The sequence below is a fragment of the Larimichthys crocea genome, chromosome XVIII, assembly GCF_000972845.2.
Source record: "Larimichthys crocea isolate SSNF chromosome XVIII, L_crocea_2.0, whole genome shotgun sequence".
Taxonomy (NCBI): domain Eukaryota; kingdom Metazoa; phylum Chordata; class Actinopteri; family Sciaenidae; genus Larimichthys; species Larimichthys crocea.
In genome coordinates, this window is record NC_040028.1 from 21,654,727 (window position 1) to 21,672,785 (window position 18,059).

An 18,059-nucleotide genomic window follows, 5' to 3' on the forward strand; every position below is an offset into this window, starting at 1 on the left:
TAACTATTACTGTGAACTAAAATTAACTGTATAACTAAATACTATCTATTAGAACTAACTATTATCTATTAGAAACTAAATATATCTATTAGAACTAACTATTAACCGTTAGAACCAACTATTATCTATTAGAACTAACATAACGTAGAACGAACTATTAACTATATCGTTTTCGTTTTCTTCCACTTATCCGTGGTCGGGTCGGCGGGGGCAGCAGCTTCAGCAGGGAAGCCCAGACTTCCCTCTCCCCAGCCACTTCTGCCAACTCTCCCAAGGGGACCCCAAGCGTTCCCAGGCCAGCCGAGAGACGTAGTCCCTCCAGCTTGTCCTGGGTCTTCCCCGGGGCCGCCCCGGAGGGGACATGCCCGGAACATCCTCATGAGATGCCCGAGCACCAGCTGGATCCTCTCGATGCGGAGGAGCAGCGGTTCTACTCTGAGCTCCTCGCGGATGGCCAAGCTTCTCACCCTATCTCTAAGGGAGACCCCAGCCACCCTGCGAAGGAAGCTCATTTCGGCTGCTTGTATTCGCGATCTTATTCTTTCAGTCACTACCCTAAGCTCGTGACCATAGGTGAGGGTAGGAACGTAGATCGACTGGTAAATCGAGAGCTTCGTCTTTCGGTCAGCTCCTTCTTCACCACGATGGACCGGTGCAGAGTCTGCATCACTGCAGAAGCCGCACCGATCCGCGGTCGATCTCCCGTTCCATCCTCCCTCACTTGTGAACAAGACCCCGAGATACTTGAACTCCTCCACTTGAGGCAGGATCTCATCCCCGACCTGGAACGGCACTCCACCCTTTTCCGGCTGAGAACCATGGCCCTGGATTTGGAGGTGCTGATCTCATCCCAGCCGCTTCGCACTCGGCTGCAAACCGCTCCAGAGAGAGCTGAAGGTCATGATCCGATGGAAGCCAACAGGACTAGATCGTCCGCAAAAAGCAGAGACCCATACTAAGGCCACCGAATCGCAGCCCCTCGACGCCCTGGCTGGTGCCTAGAAATTCTGTCATAACAGGTTATGAACAGAACCGGTGACAAAGGGCAGCCCTGGCGGAGTCCAACTCCCACGGGAAATGGGTCCGACTTACTGCCGGCAATGCAGACCAAGCTCATTCAGCCAGACGTTCCCAGCAAACCCGCACAGAACGTTTGGGCTTGCAGGTCTGACCTCCATCCTCCCCCACCATCGGAGCCACTCACCACCAGGTGGTGATCAGTTGACAGCTCCGCCCCTCTCTTCACCCGAGTGTCCAAACATGTGGCCGCAAGTCTGACGACGCGACCACAAAGTCGATCATCGAACTACGGCCGAGGGCGTCCTGGTGCCAAGTGCATATGTGGACACCCTTATGCTTGAACTGGTGTTCGTTATGGACAATCCATGACGAGCACAGAAGTCCAAAAAAGAACACCACTCGGGTTTCGATCAGGGGGGCCGTTCCTCCCAATCACGCCCCTCCAGGTCTCACTGTCGCCGCCCACGTGAGCATGAAGTCCCCCAGGAGGACGAGGGAGTCCCCAGAGGGGGCGCTCTCCAGCACTCCTCCAAAGACTCCAGTAACTATTACTGTGAACTAAAATTAACTGTATAACTAAATACTATCTATTAGAACTAACTATTATCTATAGAAACTAAATATATCTATTAGAACTAACTATTAACCGTTAGAACCAACTATTATCTATTAGAACTAACATAACGTAGAACGAACTATTAACTATTATCGTTTTCGTTTTCTTCCACTTATCCGTGGTCGGGTCGCGGGGGCAGCAGCTTCAGCAGGGAAGCCCAGACTTCCCTCTCCCCAGCCACTTCTGCCAACTCTCCCAAGGGGACCCAAGCGTTCCCAGGCCAGCCGAGAGACGTAGTCCCTCCAGCTTGTCCTGGGTCTTCCCCGGGGCCGCCCCGGAGGGGACATGCCCGGAACATCCTCATGAGATGCCCGAGCACCAGCTGGATCCTCTCGATGCGGAGGAGCAGCGGTTCTACTCTGAGCTCCTCGCGGATGGCAAGCTTCTCACCCTATCTCTAAGGGAGACCCCAGCCACCCTGCGAAGGAAGCTCATTTCGGCTGCTTGTATTCGCGATCTTATTCTTTCAGTCACTACCCTAAGCTCGTGACCATAGGTGAGGGTAGGAACGTAGATCGACTGGTAAATCGAGAGCTTCGTCTTTCGGTCAGCTCCTTCTTCACCACGATGGACCGGTGCAGAGTCTGCATCACTGCAGAAGCCGCACCGATCCGCGGTCGATCTCCCGTTCCATCCTCCCTCACTTGTGAACAAGACCCCGAGATACTTGAACTCCTCCACTTGAGGCAGGATCTCATCCCCGACCTGGAACGCGCACTCCACCCTTTCCGGCTGAGAACCATGGCCCTGGATTTGGAGGTGCTGATCTCATCCCAGCCGCTTCGCACTCGGCTGCAAACCGCTCCAGAGAGAGCTGAAGGTCATGATCCGAGGAAGCCAACAGGACTAGATCGTCCGCAAAAAGCAGAGACCATCTAAGGCCACCGAATCGCAGCCCCTCGACGCCCTGGCTGGTGCCTAGAAATTCTGTCATAAAGGTTATGAACAGAACCGGTGACAAAGGGCAGCCCTGGCGGAGTCCAACTCCCACGGGAAATGGGTCCGACTTACTGCCGGCAATGCAGACCAAGCTCATTCAGCCAGACGTTCCCAGCAAACCCGCACAGAACGTTTGGGCTTGCAGGTCTGACCTCCATCCTCCCCCACCATCGGAGCCACTCACCACCAGGTGGTGATCAGTTGACAGCTCCGCCCCTCTCTTCACCCGAGTGTCCAAACATGTGGCCGCAAGTCTGACGACGCGACCACAAAGTCGATCATCGAACTACGGCCGAGGGCGTCCTGGTGCCAAGTGCATATGTGGACACCCTTATGCTTGAACTGGTGTTCGTTATGGACAATCCATGACGAGCACAGAAGTCCAAAAAAGAACACCACTCGGGTTTCGATCAGGGGGGCCGTTCCTCCCAATCACGCCCCTCCAGGTCTCACTGTCGCCGCCCACGTGAGCATGAAGTCCCCCAGGAGGACGAGGGAGTCCCCAGAGGGGGCGCTCTCCAGCACTCCTCCAAAGACATCCAGTGAGGCTGGCTCCAGAAGTGAGTCAGTCTCCATAAGTCTCCATGTCCAAATTCTTCATACTTTATCTTTCTTATATTTACAGAATGTTTGGTACAAAAAACAGTTTTGGTCTCTGTAGCTAATTTCCCCGTTCATGACAACTGTACTGAGGGTGAATTTATATACAACTCACCTGTTCACATTATATTAAGGCTTAAAGTTATGCAGGGTTAAGAGCGTGGAGGAGAAACCTAGGAAGTAACGTTACCTTAATGTTCAGACATTCAAACATTTGGCTCGGTTCGCCCAGGGCGCAAATCTGGCCAGGACCGGCGCTGCCTGCAGCTGAACATATTTACACTATCCAAACCTGACATAAGCTGTGTTCATGTCCAGACCAGACTACTGTCCGTCCTCCTGACGGCCTCCAGCCTGACAGTGAAACCTCTTCAGATGATCCAGAACGTGGCGGCTCGCCTGGTCTACAACCAGCCCCAAAGGTCACATGTCAGCTGCTCCTGGAGCTCCTCTGTCTACCTGTAGCAGCCCACATTCAATTCAAATCTCTAATGCTGACTACAAAGTGGTCTCTGGTTCTGCAGCGACCTCCCTGAACGTCCTCGTTACCTCCTCCAATGAGCGAGGCCTCCTCTGACACCTGTTCGCTCAGGACAGTCCGAACTTTTTCCTCGTTGGTGGAACGTCCTACCAGCTCCTACAGATCAGGGGCGTCCCTCTACCTTCACAGGCCTCCTGAAGACCTCCAGCTCTGCAGAGAGGACCTCCTCTACAACACTACCAACAGCTGGACATGAGAAAGCTGTCCCTTTAAGAAAGTCACTGTGTTACTGCTGCACTGACTTCTTATCACACTGCACCCTGACTGTTCTTCTCTGAGTCTCTTTGGATAAAAGCGTCTGCTCAATGACTAAATGTAAATGTATGTAAATGTAAATCACAACAAACACTGATTTATGTGATTAACAACATTAATTACAAATTCTAAGAAGCATTCATAGTTTGTGGAACTAAATGTATTATACTCTGTTTAAACAGCATCACGTCAGGTGAAGAACTCATTCTGACTCATGTAGGACTCCAAACTCAAAGTTCAGTCTTGGTGACTTCTGTTCCTGCTCCAACATAAAGGATTTTATCTTTGGTATAAAGGTCTGTCTGCGTTGGAGTGGACGTACTTTGTGATTTCTTTTCTGTCAGCTCACAAATCATCTCAATTAGTCACAGATACTGAAGCAGAGGACACACTGTGTGTAAGTTCTCTGATGAACTGACCTCAGACCAGATTCACACGGTCTGTGGTCTGTGAACAGCGCAGCAGCAGACCTGGGATCAGCCTTCGGACATGATGTGCATGATGAAAGTAAAGTAACGACTCATCTCTGCTGACGACGACTTTATTAAATAAGAAAAACAAACTTTCACTTCATGATACAAAATCACGTTCAGCACGCGGTCACAAAAGAACTGGCGACAGGAAACGTCTCGTCCTCTTCATCTTCATCGTCGTCACGCTTCAGAGGAAACAAATGAAGTCGTAAAAAAGCAGAACACAGTTCATCATTTTGTGACTCACGGCGGAGAGACGTCTCAGTTTAATGAAATAAATTAAGTGGAATGATTGAATCGACTCGTCCTCCATAAAACACGTTATGAGCGCTCGTATTTCCATGTTCTCTAAATATGGTCCTGTTCCTCTCGCACACAGTTCACGTCCTCGACCTCTGCAGGAAGTGCATCTTTTCACGCCCACATCATTAACAAACAAAAATCATGTCTCATGTTTACACACCAACTCTGTCACAGACGCTCGGCTGTCCTGCTCTTATTACAGACAGTGAACTAACCACAGACACAAAAAACAAATCAGCATCACGTGAAGTTTCAGCATTTCGATCTACGTCATGAACGAACGTCGCGAACGAACGTCGTGAACGAACGTCGCGAACGAACGTCGCGAACGAACGTCGCGAACGAACGTCGTCAACGAACGTCGTGAACGAACGTCGTGAACGAACGTCGTGAACGAACGTTGTGAACGAACGAACGTCACGAACGAACGTCGCGAACGAACGTCACGAACGAACATCACGAACGAACGTTGTGAACGAACGTTGTGAACGAACGTCACGAACGAACATCACGAATGAACGTCACGAACGAACGTTGTGAACGAACGTTGTGAACGAACGAACGTCACGAACGAACGTCGTGAACGAACGTCACGAACGAACGTCGCGAACGAACGTCACGAACGAACGTTGTGAACGAACGTTGTGAACGAACGTTGTGAACGAACGTTGTGAACGAAAGTAACGAACGTCGTGAACGAACGTCGTGAACGAACGTCGTGCCTTCATGTTACGTTGTCACAGTTGATGCTGTAACATGATCAGTAGTACATTGTTGTACTGTAACAAGAAGTTTGGTGTTAAACGTTAAAGTAACGTATACTTTAACGTTATAAGTGTAATGTGACACTGCTTTGTTTTTTGTTTTTCTGCCTCCGTAGATCGACTCAGCTGTCCGACTGTTATCACAGACATGAAGTAACCACAGCAACAGTACCTGAAGACATAAAGCATCAGAGATATTAACGTAACATTAACATATTAATATGACTGCAGTTCACTGAACGACCAAAGGTGTCAGTGTCACTCTAAATGGATCAGAGATGTTGAGGACTCGTGAGTTGGTGTGTAAACTCCGTTAGTTCAGTTTCCGATCAGCTGATCACACTCCAGCATCAGTTCTGTCAGTTGATAAAAGAAATGTTGTTGGACTTTGGTATAACTTTACTGTCCTCCTGCTGCTCCAGCGACGAGACAACCAAAGACGGCTGTGTCTGGTTCACTGGTGGACACGCTGAATATCCAGGAACGAACGCACACACACACACTGAACAGACACACACCGCCTTCACGTGTGTGTGTGTGCGTTCGTTCTTCCTGCGTCACGCCGAACCGAGGCTGTCGAAACCGCAGAACTTCCATCGCTTCTCCAGCGTCGCACCAACGCCGCTCAGCTCCTGACGGAACATCCCGGGGAGACGGACCATGAGGCGCTCGAGCTCCACCGCAGATACCTGAAAGACAGACAGAGACAGACAGAGACAGAGACAAAGAGACAAACAGAGACAGACAGAGACAGACAGAGACAGAGACAAAGAGACAAACAGAGACAGACAGAGACAGAGACAGAGAGACAAACAGAGACAGACAGAGACAGAGAGACAGAGACAGACAGACAGAGACAGACAGAGACAGAGACAGAGACAGACAGAGACAAAAAGACAGAGACAGAGAGAGACAGAGACAAAAAGACAGAGACAGAGAGACAGACAGAGACAGAGACAAAGAGACAGAAACAAAGAGACAGAGACAAAGAGACAGACAGAGACAAAGAGACAGAGACAAAGAGACAGACAGAGACAGAGACAAAGAGACAGAGACAGACAGAGACAAAAAGACAGAGACAGAGAGACAGGGAGACAGAGAGAGACAGAGAGAGACAGAGACAGAGACAAAGAGACAGACAGAGAGACAGACAGAGAGAGAGACAGAGAGAGACAGAGAGACAGACAGAGACAGACAGAGAGAGACAGAGACAGAGAGACAGACAGAGAGACAGACAGAGACAGAGAGACAGACAGAGAGAGAGAGAGAGACAGAGACAAAGAGACAGACAGAGACAGAGAGAGACAGACAGAGAGAGAGAGAGAGACAGACAGAGAGACAGACAGAGACAGAGACAGAGAGAGCGCTAATTAGCAAATGTTTGCATGCCGCTCTTCATCACAGACTTTGTGTTTTCAGTCTTGGTGGTTCCTCCTCTACCTTCGAGTCCAGTCTCTGGATGTACGACCACAGATACTCCAGGTTAGCACCAAAGGGATGGACGTGGAGGAAGGTGGATATGACGCCTGCAGAGAAGAAGAGAGCTCACCATGACATGACAGATACAACAGACACCATGTCAGGCCGGATATTAAACCTTCCAACAGCATGCTCAAATGCTGGAGTCCTCGTTCAGCTGTTATTTACACAATCAACATGTTTTAGCAGCAGATTCATTATTTTCCATCAGCATTCATGAGAGCTTTAAAGACACAAGCTTGTCAAAGCAATAAAACCAACAGAGCGAGCGAGCTGACGGAGACTGAGTCTTAAACTTCAGGCTGGAGCCGGGCAGCCGATCTGCATCCTCATGAAGTGCTGCACAATAAACAAACGGCAGCAGAGCCATAAAAACGCTGGCCGGAGCAGAAAGCACTCCTGAGCTGATTACTTCTGAAAGGTCCTGCAAAGGTAGGCAGTCATGCAGGGAGTGGAGGAGGGTGGTGCTGGAATAGAGTGGCGTCCCCTGGAGGATCCGGCACAGCCAATATTTATTTCCTTGATTTATGTGGCGAAACGTTGGCAATTACAGACGGGCCTAATTAAATTCCTTCCACCAGGTCTGTTGACGTGGAGCGAAGCCACCAGAGGCTGCAGAGTGTGACAGTCTTTACAAGTGTCATCTAACTTCCACCACGAAAACTTTACAACGTTTATCCAACATGCTTCTAACAATCCATCAGCCCGCGGTCTGTATTCAACCAACAGACACGAAGGTGACAGGGAGGAGGCGTTTACAGAGACCAGCAGTGTCCAGTCTAACAGTGAACACAGCGACAGAACCTCTGAACCAGACGCCTCATTTGATGTGAACACTGAAAAACTCCCAGCAGCAGCTTCAGAGGCAGGAAGACGGAGCGCCGGGCCTCCTCTCTCCTTCATATTTGGATTTTCTGTGCCGCTAAGTGAGATAAATGTTCCCCGGACGAAGCAGCAGCAGCTTCAGTACAAATAACACAGCTCTGTCTGTGCTGTGGAACACAGGGAGAAACAAATGAATTCAGTCCAGCTGCTGTGTGGGCCCTGCACAGAGTGAGACGCATGTTTGAAGGAGAAAACAGGGACGAGCATCAGAGACGAGGAGACAGAAGAAGACACAGAGGCTTTGAGGCAGCGTGTCCTCTGTGGCCTCGCTGGCTCTGCTTTGAAAGCCAGATACCAGCCGGAGACGATGACAGCGACATGTGAGCCCAGACGAGTTCAGCTTCATTTATGTTCAGTCATCTTTAATGCAAACAAACACTCCCACAGTCCCACAGTGAGCTCAACTCCCTCCACTCCAAGCCATCGATCCACAGACGCCTCCACGTGAAGCAGCACCGCCCGCTCAGACTCTGAAATTAAATTCAGAGGAATAGCCGTCAGTGAATTCCAAGTCAAAGATTTCATAATCCCACTGTGTGCATAATCCATCTGGAGCCCGAAGCCAGAACCAGCTCGCTCACACGTTCACCTCCGTTCACACGGCGCCAAATTAGACCCACATCAGTCCTGAGGTGGAAACAGCAGAACACAGCGGAGCCAGGAGGAACCGGTTCAAGTCACATTTTCTCTGGATGGAATAATGGAGGCGCTCATAATGAGAAACTCATGGAGAGTCTGTTACGTAAGAAACGTTTCAAGAGAAGAAGAGGTGGGAAAAGACTGGACGTAGTCTCCGTGACGTCCCCGCAGACTGTCTAAAACCTGGACGTAGTCTCTGAGACGTCCCCGCAGACTGTCTAAAACCTGGACGTAGTCTCTGAGATGTCCCCGCAGACTGTCTGAAACCTGGACGTAGTCTCTGTGACGTCCTCGCAGACTGTCTAAAACCTGGACGTAGTCTCTGAGACGTCCCCGCAGACGTTATAAACTGGACGTAGTCTCTGAGGACGTCCCCACAGACTGGTCTAAAACCTGGACGTTAGTCTCCGTGACGTCCCAGCGACTTTCTAAAACCTGGGCGTAGTTCCGTGACGTCCCCACAGACTGTCTAATCAACAACCTGGACGTGTCTCTGAGACGTCCCGAAGGACTGTCTTAACCCCCTGGACGTAGTCTCTGAGACGTCCCCACAGACTGTCTTAAAACCTGGACGTAGTCTCCGTGACGTCCCCGCAGACTGTCTAAAACCTGGACGTCGTCTCCGTTGACGTCCCCGCAGACCTGTCTAAAAACCTGGACGTCGCTCTGTGACGTCCCGCAGACTGTCTAAAAACCTGGACGTTAGTCTCTGTGACGTCCCGCAGACTGTATAAAACCTGGACGTAGTCTCTGAGACGTCTCGTGAGGCGGCATGTGATTCGTCGGGTGTCACTCCGCCTGTCATTGGATACTGATTACCTAGCATCAATCTTTAGACCACAGATTCAGCTGTTTCTCTCTGCGCGTTGTACGTCAGACTGAAATTAAATTCATGTTGTTAGAATTTCAGGAGTGGTTTCCTGAGATGAAAACCAGCACGTGGCGCCATTCTTCAGTCAGAACAGCAGAAAAAGAGCCAGAAAAAGCGTTCAAGGCTGTGAAGACAAAACAGGAAGTGTTAAATGTCTGAGGAGTGACGCAGCTCATCAGTCATGTGACTTTACCCAGAAGCAGAGCCTCTTTCTCTGATGCGGACGCCTCCTCTCATGACGACCCCGTCCTCCTCTCCTGCGTGATCCACGAAGGGACACACCCGTTAATCCCCTGTGAACCACACACCACAAATTTTACACACATTAAAATATACAAAACACAACAGAGAACCACACTGACCTGTGATCAGGCTGAACGGTTGTCTCTGTCATTCGACGTCTGTTCTCACTCTATGTCACTTGGGCTCCGCGGGTCGGTAGACGTACCGTAACGCTTTACGGCACTACGTCACACAGCAGCAACTATTTGCACTGATTCCGGTGATGAAAACTGGACATATTTTATGGAGGACATGTTTTCTGGTTTTCCCTCTTATTTTGCTCGGCTGCTCCGCCTCAAACTCTCTGTTATTTACAGAGTTTTATGATGGACAGTGAAGTAAAACTGCTGACAGCTGTAGCTGCTGTTAGCTATGTTAGCTCAGTCTGTAGCTGCTGTTAGCTCAGTTAGCCTCAGTATGTTAGCTGTGTTAGCTGCTTTAGCTCAGTCTGTTAGTGCTGTTAGCTCTGTATCCTAGCTGTTAGCTGCTGTTAAGCTCATTAGCTTCAGTGTTAGTCACTGTTAGCTATTGCCAGCTGTAGCTCATGTTAGCTCATGTTAGCTCACTGTTAGCTGCTGTTATCTCATGTTAGCCTCAGTCTTGTTAGCTGCTGTTAGCTCAGTTAGCTCAAGCCTGTTAGCTCATGTTAGCTCAGTCTGTTAGCTCCTGTTAGCTCAGTCTGTTAGCTGCTGTTAGCTCATGTAGCCTCAGTCTGTTAGCTGCTGTTAGCTCCTGTTAGCTTCAGCGTTACCTCCTGTTAGCTCATGTTAGCTCAGTTTGTTAGCTTGCTGTTACGCTCTGTTCTTAGCTACGTTTGTTAGCTGCTGTTAGTCCATGTTACACACACTCAGTTTGTTCGCTGCTGTGTACATCATGTTAGCTCATGTTAGCCTCAGTGTGTTAGCTGCTGTTAGCTCCGTTTGTTAGCTATGTTAGCCTCATTTAGCTCAGTGTGTTAGCTGCTGTTAGCCTCATGTTAGCTCAGTTTTGTTAGCTGCTGTTAGCTCATGTTAGCTCAGTTTGTTAGCTGCTGTTAGCTCATGTTAGCTCAGTCTGTTAGCTGCTGTTAGCTCATGTTAGCTCAGTCTGTTAGCTCATGTTAGCTCAGTCTGTTAGCTCATGTTAGCTCAGTCTGTTAGCTGCTGTTAGCTCATATTAGCTCATGTTAGCTCAGTCTGTTAGCTGCTGTTAGCTCATGTTAGCTCAGTCTGTTAGCTGTGAAAGACAGTTAAAGATACATACAGTGTACACACAAACACACACACAACCATCATGATTTAATAAAAAGCATCATATCTTTCCACTCAGAGTTTCTCTGGTTAGTGCAGCATGTTTTATGTCCTGACATCTGTCTGTCTGTCTGTCTGTCTGTCTGTCTGTCTCTGTCTGTCTCTGTCTGTCTGTCTGTCTGTCTGTCTGTCTGTCTGTCTGTCTGTCTGTCCTGTAGGTGTCCATACATACGTAGAAACATAAAGTGAAGGTCCCTCTCATGGTGCCTCATAAACATTTGATCTTGTATAGAAGAAATCAGTTTTCGAGTGTCCGAGCATCGTATGTGGAAACAGTTTTCTTTGAAAACGTGTAGCTCAGATCATTTATTATAGAAGAAAGCTTCAAGTTTCACTTGACCTGGAGCTGATCTGGACCTGGCCTCAAACACTTCAGCCCAGCTCTGCTGTGTTCTGGCTCTTACCTTTTCATGTAGCTCTCCGTTGGTTCCCTCCACAGCCTCCACACTGCTGCTCAGCAGCTGAAGAGACAAAGACAGAACAGGATGACTCGCACTGAAACACACATTCATCTGCAGCAGAGGAGCGCTTGTTTTCTTTGCTGCTGTTTTATAGATGTCTCTGTTAGAGGGTAATGAAACCGGGCTCGGGCTTTCTACAGAGGAAAGTGGATGATGCACTGCACACTGTGTTTGGCCCTCACATCAGTGCTGAGCCATGAGTCTGATAAACGCATAAGGACGACATCAGAAACATGATGGATGGAATTGACAAAGACCTTCACTCTGTTCTTCATCTTCTCTGGGTGTGTTCACACCTTTGGTTTGATTCAGTTGATCTGGGTCAGCGAGACGTTTCCACATTTCCGTCCACTGAACACCAAAGGAGCGTCTTGTAATATCACAGGATCCACCTCTATGCTGATGATACCCAGCTCTACCTTTCCTTCTTAAAAGATGAACTGTCAGCACAGATCCCGGACTGCATCCGTGATGTCTTAACAGTTGATTGGAGCTCCTGAATATCTAAATCCAAGTGGACACGGCTGCCATGTGTTCTGGCTTTGCAGTATCTATGGTAACATCACAGCACTGAAAGTAATGCTGCAGCCAAAGCGTCTATTAATGATGAAGAACGTGACGTGAAAATGTTGCAGTTTGCTTCTCGGCTTTTTGTCAGCTCCAGTTCATTGCATCGTTTGAACTCTGCAGCACAGTTCATTACTCTGCTGAGTTTATTCCAAATACAGATAAAACACGGCTGAATACTCTCCAGCTTCAAACAATCAATCTGCCTCATGAAGAAGGTTACACCTGACTGACAGCTGCTCCAGCTCTACACACCTGACATGTGGTTATTACTCATCATGGAGCCTGACATCCTCCTTCTCATTAAAGCAGAATCTCATCATGACCAGCTGTTTTCTATCAGCCTCGTTATTGAAATCCAGACGTTCGAGTTTTAATTCATTTTTATTCATACAGCACAACTTGGAGAAATTAACTCCAAAATAATTAATGACCAACGAGCGGACACATTTAAAACCAGCTGGATTTTGATAAGTAGGGCTGAATAATTAGAATAAAACATGCAAAGGTTAGATGTTTGAAACATACCGTCTGTGTAATATACAAAAACAAATCTGTTTGCATTATTCACAGAAATGAGGGTGAAGTTTTATAGATTGACAGGTGGGCGTCGTCACAGGTGAGGCATCAGTCAGCCTCATCTACGTCTTTTTAGATGAGTTGGGATGCGGAAACGTCTTCAGAAACCTACGGTGACGTCACAAATACGCTGTGCATTCTTTATGCTGTCACTGATTTCATTAGTTCAGGATGTTACTGAGTAAATGACGTTTGCTGATCAGAAAAGAGTCTCAGTGATCCATAGGTTCATGTATTCAGTCTTCCTGGTCTCATGGTTCTCCACCTTCGTCTGTATTGATGGTTAAATAATTTCAAATTTCCAGTTGAAGGATTTATTCAGACCCTGCATGTTTCCTCGTGTTCAAGCGGAGCTGAGCTGAGCGTTAGTGTGCGTAAAAGCATTTTCAAAGAATCAATAGACACAGATGGAGGAAAATTGACATCAATTTCCATCATTTACATAAATAGCAACGATGAAAAGAATCTGGATTTACCCGAGACAAGGACGAGTAAACATCTCAACAGGCAGAAAAAAACACAATCCTACATCTCTTCTGAGTGAGCCCGGAGTAAACAGCAGAGATATTAAATGATGTTCACGTTAGAAATGGATGAGCCAGGAGCGTTCTGATTGGATGAACCAGGAGCGTTCTGATTGGATGAAGCAGGAGCGTTCTGATTGGATGAATCAGGAGCGTTCTGATTGGATGAGCCAGGAGCGTTCTGATTGGATACCACCGCGTCTTACCGGAGGACGGACAACTGCAGCAAAAGAAACATTCACTCTCTGTCCTTCATGCACGGGTCATGTACTCATCCATCCATCCATCCATCCATCCATCCATCCATCTGTCTAACCATCCATCTATCTAACCATCCATCCATCTGTCTAACCATCCATCTATCTAACCATCCATCCATCCATCCATCCATCATCCAACCATCCATCCATCCATCCATCCATCCATCCATCATCCAACCATCCATCTATCCATCCATCCATCATCCAACCATCCATCCATCCATCTATCTAACCATCCATCATCCATCCATCCATCCATCCATCCAACTATCTAACCATCCATCCATCCATCTATCTAACCATCCATCATCCATCCAACCATCCATCCATCCATCCATCCATCCATCCATCCACTTCGTGGCCGGTCATGGTGGCAGCATGTTTAGCAGAGCGTTCCAGACGTCCTTCTCCCTACCAACACATTCCAGCTCTTCCTGGAGGATCTCGAGGCGTTCCCAGTCTAGATGGATTATGTGGTCCACCCAGCAGGTTCCGGGTCTTCCCTGAAGTCTCCTCCCAGTTGGATGTGTCCTGAACACCTCCAGAGGAAGACACCCAGGGAGCATCTCGACCCACCTCAGCTGGTCCTTTGGATGCGATGGGCTTTGACCTCTGTCCCATCATTAGAGAAAAGAGCCTGAGGCACTTGAACTCCTTCAGCAACTCACAGCGAAGCCATGAGGTCAGACCAACAGCTGAGTGTAGAACTGATGCTAAGCCTGGCTGGCTGTTTACATCAGGGCTGGAGGATCATGTTATTCAATGTTATCACACTGTAGGTAATAAGTAACACTGGTTCTGATCCACTAACCTCGGTCCACACATGTATTTATAAACCGCACACACAGGATGACAATGATGGAGGGATGAAGGAGGTTTGAAGGACAGGAGGGCTGCTATGGCAACAGCCTCGCTTCACTGTTTTTCTGTGTTCTCCTGCAGAGAGGTGAGTGGTTTCACCTGAGAGTGTGTGTGTGTGTGTGTGTGTGTGTGTGTGTGTGTGTGTGTGTGTGCTGCTCTCTCTCTCAGACGAAATGTGGCATCATTGTCACATATCTGTGTCGTGCTGTGTGTTCGCTCCCTGATGTGTGTGTGTTAGGACGTCAACACACTCAAACAACTTCAAAGATCTAAAGACTGACTAAAGACTGACCAAAGACTGACTAAAGACTGACCAAAGACTGACCAAAGACTGACTAAAGACTGACATCATATCACCTCATCTCTTCTGTATGCTGCAGCAGCATGTGAGGAAATCCTCTGTCTGTGTTTGTACGCTGTAGACAGACAGTTAGACACAGTGACGTGGTGACAGACTGCAGAGATTCATGCGTCTGTGTAGCTTTGATTAGCACACGGCTGCTAACTCAGCTTGCTCTGTGGGTGTAGGCATCCAAAGCTGCAGACAGACAGTCTTTGGACAATGCTATGCTTCCAACTTTGTGGCAACAGTTTGGGGAAGGCCCTTTTCTGTCCATAAAGACCTGGTTTGGTGTAGAAGAACCTGAGTCTGGCGTTCTCGTCCAACATCAGTGCCTGACCTCATAAATGCTCAGAAACACTGGTGGAAAGCCTTCAAGAAGAGTGGAAGCTGTTATAGCTGCAAAAGAGGCATCGACTCCATTTGAACGCCCAGTTCTGTTGGCTTCATCAGACTGTGAAGTTTGGGGAATCCTCCTCCAGGTTCTGATGAGCTGTCGCCCCGAGGGAAGGACTTCAAGAAGTATTTTCAGGTCTTGTTTGTGAATGACGGTACAACGGAGCACGAGGTGGACTGGTGGAAGGGTGAGGGAGTTTTACCAGACCACTGTAGTGAGCCAGAGGGCAAACCTTCTGATCCAACCTATCTCACCTGTCTGAGGTGGTTAGGCATTTCATCTGGTGTGGCAACACAACAGGAACCTCCAGGAGGAACTGGAAGATGTCTGGACCACGTTGCTGTGACCCGAGCCCAGATTAGAGCTAAAGTTTGAGTGTAATCATCCATCACCTGGAGTGTCGAGAAGATCTTATAGACTCCTCACTATTCCACACAGGGTACTAACCTTATCTCGAAGGGTGAGCACCTCCCCTTCCAGGTAGCAGTGCTCCTCTTTGGCCTGCTCCAGCTCGGCCTCCTTACTCGCCAGCTTCTCCTGCAGGCTCAGGAGTTGCTGGAAGACAAACACAAACACAAAGAAGAATTCCAGCATGGTGTAACATGATTTGGCTTTATGAGTGAAATAATAATAAGATCAGTTAAGAGGCGTTTACTGAAGCTGTTCTTCTGATCTCCGCCCTGCTTAATGAAACATCCACACACAGACTCTTCTACACGTTTGAACTAATTCTTGTGATATTACTGAAGAACATTTGAGGAGAGGAACAGGATCAGAACTTTCTGCTGTGCGGAAGAAGACTTCAAACTAGAGACTGAGACCAGACACTCATGAGGAAACTGAGCGAATAAACCGACTGAGACGTCGACTCATTTTTACAGAAGACTCGATACAGTCAGAACGTGTGCTGCCCCCTGTTGGACCTGTTGGTTTGAGCTTCTTTAACGAGCATCTGATCGTCATCTGTCTGTGTCCTCTTCTTCTTCTGTGGTGGTTTGATGTGAGTGTGTGACTCAAACCTTTGACTGATTTTCTGGAACCTGCAGAGATCTTCAGAGAGCATCAGAGAACTTATCAACTGTTAATGATGCTGCTGGTCGGACTGAAAGAAGCCGACGGTGCCTCACGTCTGAGCGCTCAGTCAGTGTCAGTGTTAGTCACTTTTTAAAATCATAATCAGATGAGGAATATTCATGTGTGTGCATTAAATTTGTTTTTCATCATAAAACTGTAATAAAGTTTGAAACATTGATGTCAGTAAAGCTCTTATTCACTGAGGAACAGAAACAACAGTGACAAACAAGAATCGACAGCAGGGTGACGCTCACACACACTGAAGCCGAGCGAGCAACACGTTTAGTGTGTGTGTGTGTGTGTGTGTGTGTGTGTGTGTGTGTGTGTGTGTGTGTGTGTGTGTGTGTGTGCCTAGCTTGATCAGCTCTGTCACTTCCGATAGAAACAGACAGGAAGTCAAGTGGAATCAGGCTAACTGGCTGAAACGAGCTCGCCGCTCTAACAAAGCTTTCTGTGCTGCTTCATGAAGGAGTGGAGTGAAGGATCATGGGAGAGCTCTGAGTCAGCACACTTTGTATTTGTTTGTACGTGTGTGTGTGTGTGTGTGTGTGTGTGTGTGTGTGTGTGTTCAGCAGCTCCTGCTTAGAAAGTCTTTGAAATGAAAATGAAACACGTAACGCTGTCGTATGTTTGAAGTTCATAAAGTCTTTTTCTGATTCGTCTCCTGATGGACAGTGAAGTAAACTTTACAGCAGTCAGCAGCTTCTATGGACATGATGGCAGAGGAGCAGAGAGTGAAGAGGACGCTGACGGAGGAAGCTAAGAAGAGAAAAGGAGAGAGTGAGCGAGCAAGAAGCCGCCGGACAAGAGTAAATGTGGGACTGACTTTTAGTGGTTGGTGAGAGCTTGGTGAAATAAAAGGCTGAAAGACAGACGCCGAGCTGGGCTGACTGCTGCTGGACTAGGCAGTGATATCAGCTGCTGCTGGTTGATGATTGGCTGAACATATTCCCACGGTGGATGAAGGTGGTGCACGTACCTGCTGCATGCTGTGCATGCTCTGCTGCAGCAGCTGGATCTGAGCCTCTGGACTGTGTGTGTGTGTGTGGGTGTGTTCGTCGTCCACTCGGCTCGATCTCATTTGTTCTTTCCTCAGAAGCTCCACCTCGTTCCTGTAGGCGTCCAGCTGCCAGCGCAACGAGTCGTTCTCCTCCTTCAGAGACGCCTGAGACTGATCGAACAGTCCTACAGGAGGAGAGGAGGAGAGAGGAGAGGAGGAGAGAGGAGAGGAGGAGAGGAGGAGAGATGAGAGGAGAGAGGAGAGGAGGAGAGGAAGAGAGGAGGAGAGGAGAGAGGAGAGGAGAGGGGAGGACAGGAAGAGAGGAGGAGAGGAGAGAGGAGAGGAGAGGAGAGAGTCGGTTTGTTGTCATGACAACAGAGACAGAAAAAACCTTGTAAAATACTGTGAATGATGACCTCACACATGATGACCTCACACATGATGACCTCACACGTGATGACCTCACTCATGATGACCTCACACATTATGACCTCACACGTGATAACCTCACTCATGATGACCTCACTCATGATGACCTCACACGTGATGACCTCACACGTGATGACCTCACACATTATGACCTCACACGTGATGACCTCACACGTGATGACCTCACATGACCTCACACATGATGACCTCACGACCTCACACGTGATGACCTCACATGACCTCACTCATGATGACCTCACACATTATGACCTCACATGTGATGACCTCACTCATGATGACATCACTCTCTCTCGTACCGTTCTCCGTTCGAATCCTCTTGCAGGGATTCTCGTCCGAGTCGTCGTCGGACATCTCCATCTCCTCCTCTCTCCGGATGCCCATGATCTCCTCGCTGTGGGCGTTCCTCAGCTCCTGAAACATCAAGTGGACACGAGTCCAGCAGAGTCCAGAGCACGACACTTTCTTAACTCTTATAATCTGTCTGTCAAACAAACTAATAACGCTCAGGCTGTGGCGGTGCATAAACAATAATCAGGTGATGTCATATACAGACATCTGTCTTTCTACAGTCGATTAAAAACAAACTTCCC

General features: G+C 48.4%; 1 protein-coding gene across 1 annotated transcript in view; it reads right to left on the bottom strand.

The window, feature by feature from the left end:
- Nucleotides 1-5,435: 5,435 nt before the first annotated feature.
- The window catches only part of enox1 (ecto-NOX disulfide-thiol exchanger 1), a 72,082-nt gene continuing 59,458 nt past the window's right edge, over nt 5,436-18,059 (bottom strand). Inside the window, 7 exon segments of the mRNA XM_027291035.1 lie at nt 5,436-6,200; nt 6,952-7,037; nt 9,579-9,678; nt 11,361-11,417; nt 15,393-15,500; nt 16,999-17,204; nt 17,766-17,880. Coding sequence (XP_027146836.1) covers nt 6,069-6,200; nt 6,952-7,037; nt 9,579-9,678; nt 11,361-11,417; nt 15,393-15,500; nt 16,999-17,204; nt 17,766-17,880 — 804 coding nt within the window. The 3' untranslated portion in view covers nt 5,436-6,068.